Source organism: Populus alba, chromosome 8 (assembly GCF_005239225.2).
Source record: "Populus alba chromosome 8, ASM523922v2, whole genome shotgun sequence".
NCBI classification, from domain to species: domain Eukaryota; kingdom Viridiplantae; phylum Streptophyta; class Magnoliopsida; order Malpighiales; family Salicaceae; genus Populus; species Populus alba.
The window spans coordinates 10,589,100-10,598,979 of NC_133291.1; the positions used below are offsets into that span (position 1 = coordinate 10,589,100).

At 42.4% G+C, this 9,880-nt stretch overlaps 1 protein-coding gene across 3 annotated transcripts; it reads left to right on the top strand.

The window, feature by feature from the left end:
* The first annotated feature begins 2,028 nt into the window (after positions 1-2,028).
* Positions 2,029-8,954, top strand: LOC118055788 (protein TIME FOR COFFEE). 3 transcript variants are annotated; one of them, XR_004688706.2, is made up of 13 exons: positions 2,029-2,397; positions 2,494-2,958; positions 3,073-3,263; positions 3,356-3,668; positions 3,811-4,216; positions 4,321-4,381; positions 4,475-4,567; positions 4,678-4,942; positions 5,074-5,143; positions 5,235-5,301; positions 5,415-5,771; positions 5,865-8,509; positions 8,600-8,954. XR_004688706.2 is itself a non-coding variant. In XM_035067787.2 (12 exons), exons 1-12 carry the CDS (start codon positions 2,301-2,303, stop codon positions 8,295-8,297), a joined length of 4,818 nt encoding a protein of 1,605 aa, XP_034923678.1. In that variant the 5' UTR covers positions 2,029-2,300; the 3' UTR covers positions 8,298-8,954. The 3 variants fall into 3 exon arrangements, 2 of the variants coding, with proteins under 2 accessions (XP_034923678.1, XP_073267114.1); XM_035067787.2 differs by having other exon boundaries at positions 5,865-8,954; XM_073411013.1 differs by having other exon boundaries at positions 3,073-3,161; positions 5,865-8,954.
* Positions 8,955-9,880: the final 926 nt, after the last annotated feature.

Genomic DNA, 9,880 nt, shown 5'->3' on the forward strand with positions numbered 1-9,880 from the left:
TTTTTCCTTCCCCTGTTTTTTCTTCAACCCGACTCAATTCCTGCCCCGAGTTTGTAGCCAGGTCTTGTTGAGTCACACCGAGTTTTTCCTTTCCCTGTTTTTTCTTCAACCCGACTCAATTCCTGCCCCGAGTCGGTTGGGTCCCAGATTAACCTGCAAGTTGCGCTGGTTTTCAAGATTATGGTTTAAACTACATTATTTTTTTATTATTGTTATTAATGAGGGTGTTCGGGCTAACTTGTGTGCACCTCGACTAATCTCACGGGCCCTAAAGTTAATAACCATGTAAGCCTTTAGTGACCTTAAGGTTTGTGAGACTCGAATTGACAACCTCTATGGAAAAAACCCAAGACCTAATCAATTGAGCTACACCCATTAGGGTTAAATTGTGTTTTTTTATTAACGTGGGTGTCCAGATCATCTTGCGCGTACCTCGATTAATCCCACAAACTCTGAAATTAATGATCATATAAGCTTTCAATGGCTATAAAATTTATAAAACTTAAATTAATAACTTTAAAAACATAAATTTAAAACTTGATTAGTTGAGTTATACCACCCTTATAATTTTAAATTATGGCATTCTTAACCTCTAATGTATCTATCGGATATATATTTTTAAATATTTTTGTGTTGGACTATTTTGCAAAAACAGTTTGAGCAAATAATTATATAGAAAAAAACACCTTTTTTTATCCTGCTTTTGACGTCTTAACTGCGCGGTGGAATTTTACCGAGTGAGAGATTCTGGTCCTGCTTCTCCTACTGGGACCCAGTACACGTCACAAACTAGCTGCAGCCTACGGGAGGAAATAATTCATCTCTTTCTCCATTTCGATTACCGGCAGCTAATTGTGCTTGTTTCTATGTCCCCCTCGTCCCCCTTGTAAGTTCCGTGACCGTGACCGTGACTCGAGTTTCCTCACCCGCGGATCAACTGATACCAGCCGTGGGATTGAGAAAATCAACGGTCAAGATATGGCGCGCTGATCAACATGAAAAACCAAGCCTTTTCTTTTTTGTTGGGTGCTGCCAGCTCGGACTTGTTCGTTGGTATCTTGGGTTGGGATTTTGTTTTAAATGGTGCCTTATCCACGTCAGATTTAGATCCAACGGTTGATGAAGTGTGTTCCCCTGGCTAATGACAATCCTACGCGTTGATTTTACGATTTTTGATTGCTTTCACATGGGTCCCACATGCTCTTTTAATGGAAATATACTGTATGAGTTAGTCTCATACCATAATAATTTATTAAAATGTAGATATAACGAAACGTGGGAACTGAAATATAATGAATTTGACCGGTTGGAGCGATATTTTCTGCAGCCACCTAGATTCCTTGTGATCGTCATGTTGCTTTTACCAAGGTCAGTATAACCGGTTCTAGGCAGTAACCAGTCAGGACATCTCTTTGGGAAATTCAAGGGGAGTGGGGCCTCTCAATTTTGATCGTGATTCGTGGGCAACAGTATTTTCTCGCTCTTCAAACATTGAATTAATTAATTTAATCGTTAATTAGTTTTATAATAATATTTTGTCATTGCAGTAAAATAAAATAATACCACATGAGGGTAAGTGGGTGAACATGGAAGCTTGAGAATGAAGAAAGAAACAAGGCCGACACGTGGAATCACTATGCAATGAAAAAGCTTAGAGTTGATTTGTTTTTTTTTTTAAAAGTTTAAACATTTTTTATCTTTTTAAATTAATTTTTTATAATTTTAAATTATTTCCATGTACTAATATATGATTTTTTAAAAATATTATTTTAACAAATATATATATATATATATATTTTAAATATTTTAAAGAGTAGCAACAATCTTCAACACTACCCAAGTGGTCACAGTAAATTAGGGCATTTAAGGGTAGCGATTTGGCATGTTGGTGAAAACCAATCACAACCGCAGGTTGTGTCGTGTAATCAATGGTTAGATCTAACCATGTAATACACCAAAAAATCGTGGCCGTCAACTAGGGCCTGGAGTGAGTTTCTCTGAAAGTGATGAGAATACGAGAACATAAAAGAAAAGAGACTTTTTTTAGAGAGACAGAGAAGGGTGGCTGGGCTAGGAGAGAAGAAGATAAAAGTGGAAAGCTAAGATCTTTCAACACTGAAAATTTTCCATCTTTGATTTTCAAAAGAACAGAAATATTCGTTCTGTAAAACACTTCTCTGTATTTCATAAAAAAAAATCCAGCGAGCCAGAGTCAATTATGCTTTGGTTTATGGTGATATGAGAGATAAGATAAACTTTGCGATTACAATTGGTTTGTTGTTAGAAAGGGGAGAAAAGAGATGGATAGAAACAGAGAAGCAAGAAGAGTGAGTTTGGCTGCTAGTAATGGCTTGTCTAGAAGAAGACATAGAAGTAGCAGTCTAAGAGACTCTCCAGGTTTTAATCTCTTGTCAGATCTAACCCTCTTTGGCTCCTACTAAAGCGGCACAGTTTTTTATTAATTCTGATGTGTTTTGGTGTTTGTTATTGCAGAAGATGATGGACCAGTGGAGTTGCAAGAAACAACGAGGCTACGAGATCGGAAAAAAGATCGAGATCGGGACAGAGATAGGGACCGAGACCGTGAAAAAGACCGAGAGAGAGACCGGATTAGCGGCAGGAGTAAAAGGCGGAGAGGGGAGAGATTGATGCACGGGAGTAACAGAGAAGATGGAGAGCGAGACGATAGCTCAGACGAAGAGAGCGTTAACGATGACGAATATGAAGATGACGATGACGCAGTTGGTGTTGCTGGGAGTTCCATGAGGATGCTCCCACCGAATCCTTCTTCTTTATCTTCTTCTTCTATGTCTAATCATCATCATCGGAAGAGCTTTCCGCCGCCGGCCAAAGTTTTTAGAGCCGCGCCGACGACGATGAATACCACTGCAGCAGCAACACCGTGGAAGGCTCCTGATGAAATGATTGGCGTGTCGGTGCCTAGAAAAGCTCGGTCAGGTATAGAGGTGGAAGAGATTTAATATATACAAGGCAAAAGGCAAAGTTTCCAGATTTTGATGGATTTTGTTTCAGTGGATTGCTAATGTGTTTTTGTTTGGTCTTCTTTGGCAGCATCCACTAAGAGGTCACATGAATGCTGGGTTTCAAGTGGTGGCGGAGTTGGTAGTGAGCAAACTCACCGGCAAGCTTCGACATCTCCGGTAAGATCGAGTGGACCAGCTATGCTGGCTTCAATTTCAGCTTCTCCGGCTGCTCCCGCATCCCCTCCATCATCTTCTAATGCTTCAGTAAAAAAGAAGATGGTTCGTTGCTTCATTTGTACTAGATTTTGTATTTTCTTTTTATAATCTTTCGTTCAGTAAACTGATGACTGTTTTTTTCTTTGATGTTGTAGAAGCCAAATGGACCGAAACAGAAACCACCTAAATCTTCTTCGAAACCCAACTCTTCAGCGCAAGACGAGATTGAGTTTGAGATTGCTGAGGTGTTGTATGGATTGTTGAGGCAACCACAAGCACCTTCAAAGCAAGAAATAGTGGGAAATGATTCGACAAAGTTTGATTCCAGAGAAAATCATAATAAGTCTACTAGTGATGCTAAATCCAGAGTTTCCTCGCCGATCTCCAACTCACAGTCAACTGTTCCCCAGTCATCTTCAATTCCTCAATCTAATTCTAGTTCCTCTGCTGCTCCGATGTCTGCAATTGGTGAGTTTGAGCAGCGGTGGTTTCATATACTTCCTTCCCGACCCTTTCCTTTGGTGACTGTAAAGAAAATGGATGGAAAATTGTGATCAATTTGATTTAATTTGTTAATTTGATTTTTTTTTTGTTCGGTTTAAATCCGCAGCACCGAAGAGGAAGAGACCGCGACCAGTAAAGTATGAAGATGAGCATCCCGCAAATTTTCCTGCTCGCAATAGTTCCATTTTGTCAACGGCCAAGATTGACATTGATCAGCCTGCAAAAATTGAATCTTCTCCTAATATAGAGAAGAATTTGGGATCTGTAGCTGAAAATGGTGGAGTTTCATGTGATTTACTGGCCAATCAAGCTGCTCCGGCGACAACAGAGGCGCAGCTGCAGGAGGTGGTTAAGCCGGAGAATCATCCGTCATCGGATTCCAAGCCCATCACTGAAGAATCAGAATGTAGAGATTTGGGTGAACCTAAAGAAGAACCTAGGTCTCCTATGAAGGAATCCACGCCTGGCCTTAGATTTGATGATGGTTCCGAGAGTTTGACAGCAAATAAAGCGTGAGCATCAAATAAATGGACACCTATTTCATTTTGATCTTCTTCGTTGTTTTGGAGGATGGGGTCTGATTGTGATTATCTTGGAATATTTTTTGGTTATCCAGGAATGTGATGGCCTCTGAGATTGATAGCCAGCGAGAAGAAAAGTTCCAGATCGATCTGATGGTGAAGATTTTTTCACTATTTTACAAGATCAATATCTTACCTCTTTTAGAAATTCAATTGTGGGACTTTTTTTTTTTTAATTTTGAGTTGCAGGCTCCTCCTCCATCAAGATCATCTCCAGAAAGGGACAGTGAGATTGATTTTGTGGCTGTAGATCCTAAATCTATGGTCACAAATGGGGAAACGGTGAGTGGGACCGCTTTTTACTGTCTACTTCATATCACTTATCTGTTTGGTATGATTGGGTGTGAAAAATTAATGATGTTGGTTTTATACTTTCTTGTGTCGCATGGTAGGAAAAGAAGCCTATGATGGTCAAAGAAGACGAGAAAGCATTAAAAACTGGGAAGGAAAATATGAATGTGGAACCTGAAGAGAAAAAGACTAAAGTTACAGGAGAAGAAGTTGAATCCCAGAAGCCTATTGTTAATGAAGAGAGGAATATTGATCTCCAGCTGGATTTAGAGAAGGCTGATAGAGATAGTGCTACTGTTACTGTAAGTAGAAACAAGCTACTTCAGCATGTCCAGAAGCAGCAGCAACCCAACATAGAGAAAATTGGTAAAAAAAATAGCGGATTTCTCTTCTTCTTCTTCTTCTTCCCTTTTGAATTGAGAACTTTTTTTCTCTTGAAATTTTGCCAATTCGATCGCTGATTCATTTCTCTCCTTTCCTCTGTGTCTCATCCTCAGCTCCTCAATCTAGTTCTTTGCCTTTGCCAATGTCTATGACTGGCTGGCCTGGTGGGCTTCCTCACATGGGGTATGGTTTGTAGTGTTTGATTCTTTCATTATTTTTCTGTAAATGATTTAATTTCTCCAATTTGGGAAAATGACATTTTGGTGATCGGCAGATATATGGCACCTCTACAAGGAGTTGTTTCCATGGATGGAAGTGCCGTGTCTTCTGCAGCCTTACAGGTATGTTATGCTTTTTTCTGTCTTTGATCTCTAAACTCATGGTTGAGTAACCGTAAAAGAATGAACCTCCCCCCCCTCCAAATTCTGCTAAGTTTTCTTTGAACTTGTTGCAGCCTCCACATTTGATTTTTAGCCAACCGCGGCCAAAAAGGTGTGCAACACATTGCTACATTGCAAGGAACATTCATTGTCACCAGCAAATTATTAGGATGAATCCTTTCTGGCCACCAGCAGGGCCTCCTGCTTTACAGTATGGGGCTAAAGCGAGCAATATGAATGTGGTGCCTTCCACCGATTTGCATGCAGTTAGAGGTGGGAATTCTGTAGAGAAGGGGCAGGGTCTTGCAATCTTTCCAGGTCCCGCTGGGAAGGACAAGAATTCTCAAGCTGCTAACAGTGTAGACGCTGCACAGAGAAAGCAGATTTTGCTTCAGCAAGCCCTGCCCCCTGGTGCTCATAGTAATATTTTGGTACGGTCTTTAAGTTTTAATGTTATTTATACTCAGCAATTTGTCCATGGGTTTTGTTTTTTGAATGTTAGTTTTCCTTTCGTTAAATTTCAGCATGGACCCACTTTTATCTTCCCAATGAATCAACAACAAGCTGCTGCTGCAGCAGCAGCTTCTGTCCGACCAGGCAGTGTGAAGTCTTCTCCTGCTGCTGGCAGTGTAGCTTCCTCAAGTAGCTCGAGTTCTGCTTCAATAAGTGCCACGGCATCAGCAGTAGCTGGTGCTACAGCAATGAGCTTCAACTACCCAAACTTCCCAGGCAATGAAACTCAATACTTGGCAATTTTGCAGAATGGTCCATACCCGATTCCAATCCCTGCACATGTTGGGCCCACAACAGCTTATAGAGGATCCCATCATCAGGCTATGCCTTTGTTTAATGGATCATTTTATTCTTCTCGAATGGTTCATCCTTCACAGCTTCAGCAACAGCAACAACCATCCACACAGACACAACAAAGCCAACAGGGTCATCAAAATCCAAGTATTTCTAGTGGTTCCTCGTCATCCCAGAAGCATTTGCAGAATCAGCAGCATAAACCACATGGGAGTGCAGGTAGTGGAAATTTGCAAGGTTTTCCTTGCCCTAAAAACCAGCCGCCTCAATCCCTGCCAAACCATCAGCGGCAGCTGATGCAAAATCAAAATGTTACTCACCAAGCCCGTCAACTTGAGAGTGAATTAGGTGAAGACAGTCCATCAACAGCTGACAGTCGAGTTTCCCGTGCAAACATGAGTCTTTATGGCCAGAATTTAATGCCAATACATCCTGCAAACTTTGCTTTGATGAATCCCCCACCAATGGGTAGTGCCCATAGCACAAGTGGGAATACTGGTGAAAAGAAATCGCAGCAGCCACAAACACAGGCTTCAAAGGCTGGGGTTGAGCCTTTGGCATCTCAGACTTTTGCAATGTCATTTGCTCCCATCAACGGAACCACAGCTTCCCCAGGTCTTGATATTTCATCACTTGAACAGAATCATGCTCTTCTCCAAAGCCTCCCAGAGGCAGCTAGGCATGGCTATCATCACTTCATTGCTGCGGCCCAAGCAACTCAGCAGAAGAATTACCGTGTTTCTGAAGAAGGGAAAAGCGGAGGAAATGACACTTCAAATGTGGAAGAAGAGAGGAAGGCCATGGCAGGAGGAAAGACTCCATTATCTGCTGGGCAGTCAATTGTGTTCTCCCGGCCAGATTTAACAGACTCCCCTGTTTCAACAATGCCTGTCAACAATGTTGTTGATAGCTCAGCCCGAAATCTTAACCTTGGGTCCACTCCTGCTCGGACCTCTGGCTCTTTTATGTCAGCTACTATTGGCACTGTAAATGCACCAAGTATGCAGCAGCAGCAGCAGATGCAGCGGAATCAGCAGCAGCAGCAGCAGCAGCAGCAGTGGAATCAGCAAATCTTTCAGCTTCAGAAGCAGCAACAATATGCAGCTGCAGCTGTAGCTTCCACTCGTAGTAAAACACCAGCAACTAGTAATGGAAGTGTTTATTCAGACCACATTTCATCATCATCATCTGCAGCCACCAAGTTCCCTAATGGACTTTCTGCATTTCCTCAAAATCTTGTTCAAAGCAGCAGTAGTCCAGCTCAATCTCCTCAGTGGAAAAGTTCTGTGAGGACCACAACCTCTCAAGTTCCTTCTTCGTCCCTAACCTCATCTTCATCGACCCTCAAAAACCTTCCTCAACAGCAAGGCCGAACCCAACAAAGTAACTCACACATATCTTTTGCAGCTAACCAAAAATCATCTGCTTCTCCTCAAGGGCAACCGAATCCCAGTAGTAACCAATCATCATCTCCTCCATTGGTGGTCGGTTCCCCCACAACATCAATTTCTAAGAGTGCAGGTGGAAGTCCACGGACATCCACTTCCACAAGTAACAAAGGTGGCCAATCATCTCAGCAATCCAAGAACTCTGCCTCAGTGCCTGTGCAAAAATCGTCTCCAGTTGGTGGAAGAAATATTCCATCAATCCTTGGCTATCCTCACAACTCTTCTTCATGTAACCCTGGTACGAAGCCTCAACTGTCACATCAGCACCAGCAGCAGCAGCTGCTTCAAAAGCATGCACTGCAGCAGGCTCAGCTAATCTTCATGCAAGCTCAACATGTGGCAAATTCAACAAATGTAGCATCAGCACCTAGTGGGTTTTATATGCAAAGACACCGCAGTGAGCAGCAGCCGCAACCACATGGGGCACCAGCAACCTCTTCTACAGGGATGTTGTCTTTATGTCATCCAGTCACGCTTGCCAACACCAGCACAACTGATCCTGCAAAGGCAGCTGCTGCAGCTGCTAACAGTATGAAAGGTGGTGGCTTACCTCCACAGGGTCTTATCCATGCTCAATTTGCAGCTGTCCAGCCCTCTGGAAAGCCGCACCAGATCTTACCTGCTGGCTTCTCTTATGTCCATCCTGTTCCCACTGCAGTTCAGGTGAAACCAGCAGAGCAGAAACAACCTGCTGGCGAATAGAATCACGTGTCTGCCTGGTGCTTTAAATGGCAAGCCCCACAGAGGAGATGATTGAAAAAACGAGATTGGTTTGACGGGATTTTTAAGAATTTAAGAGCACAGTTAACAAGCCAAGGGAGACATTTTGAATACCTCCCGGCAGAATGAGGAGAAGTGAAAGGGTGGAAAATGTTCAAGGAAGCACGCCAGCTGGATCCAACCCCACAATTTTGGTAAGGAAAGTTGGGGGATGCTATATCTCGTGCTGATTGTGCTTGCTCTTTACACTTGTGTTTATAGTCTGACAGAGGGTTGGTGGCCAGGTCTTATTAAATTTTGATTGGTTTGGTGGCGAGAGGCTGGGAATGAAAAGCATGGGGTAAGTTTGATTCCGAGTGTTTTTTGTAGGGAAAAGGGAGGAAAGATGATGAAGATGAGGGAGGGAGGGAAAGGGGGAGAAAAAGAACTGCCTTTCCTTCTTTTGGGTCAGTTTTTTTCTTTTCACTTTGTTAGATTTTTCTTTCCTTCTTTCGGGGGGTCTGATTTTATTTTCCTGCAAGAGCTGTAGGCAGTATCTTTCAAAACAATCTCTCTCTCTCTCTCTATATATATAGTGGAGGGTGTATATGTATATGTCTGGCACATATAAAAGTAAACCCTCTCAATTTTTTAATTTAATACGTCTCTCTGTCTGTCTCGTTGTGTGATGATGTTGCGTGATGATGATGGTGATGGTGTAGGCACATTTTATGTTCCTGAATGTTTTTCTGGTCAATTTAATGGTGCAAGTGAGAAAATGCTGCTGATATCTGTTTCGTTGTTTGAGATTGTGTTTGCGGATGGATGAGGTGAATGTCCGGACAGTTGGGCACCTTGCCTCAGGAAGGGTTCAGCTCCAATTTTGGGACTTTGGTAGTAATTGTTTGGTCTGGTCGGTTGGTTCTTAATGCATGTGGTGGTGGTCGTCGTTGTGGACCACGGTTGCTCACATTAGTACAGTGTCAATATTACATAAACCCTTGCTTGCCTTTGCGAGATCGTGAAACACTACTAACAAAGTTGATTGTTTAAAAAGGGGTCGTCATTATATGGCCAGCATCTTGCTCGTTGCTGTTGTCTATCCTTGTGGGCTGGTGTGATGACTTCCCCTTAAAAAATGTCGCGCTCTGTCATTTTCTTCTTCTCTAGTTTTGATCTTCCTTCGTTTCTTTTTTAAGAGAGAGAGGGCACTGGTAAGTTAACGGGTGGTATGTATATCGTCAGGTAAGGTTTCGATCTGCGCATAGATAAGATGCATGATGATCTGCGCGCACCCAAAACCCAAAATGGCTACCAAATTGGCTCTTATCTTGTGGTCCCGATTAGAAGACAACTTTGGGCCCTTACGTTCTATAACAGCGACCTTTGTGCCAGAATCCTGCCTTTAAGTGTGACTTTGCAAGCTCTTCTCATCTACACGCGTTGCCCCCACCTCTTTTTATCTACTTTTCAGTTTTTTCTTTTGTTTACTCGACACAAGAAAAAAGGGCAGCATTTTACAAGTACTGAAGAGTGAGGTGGGCTGTTCTGCTCACAAGAAAAAAAGAAAAGAGGAGGAAAAAAGT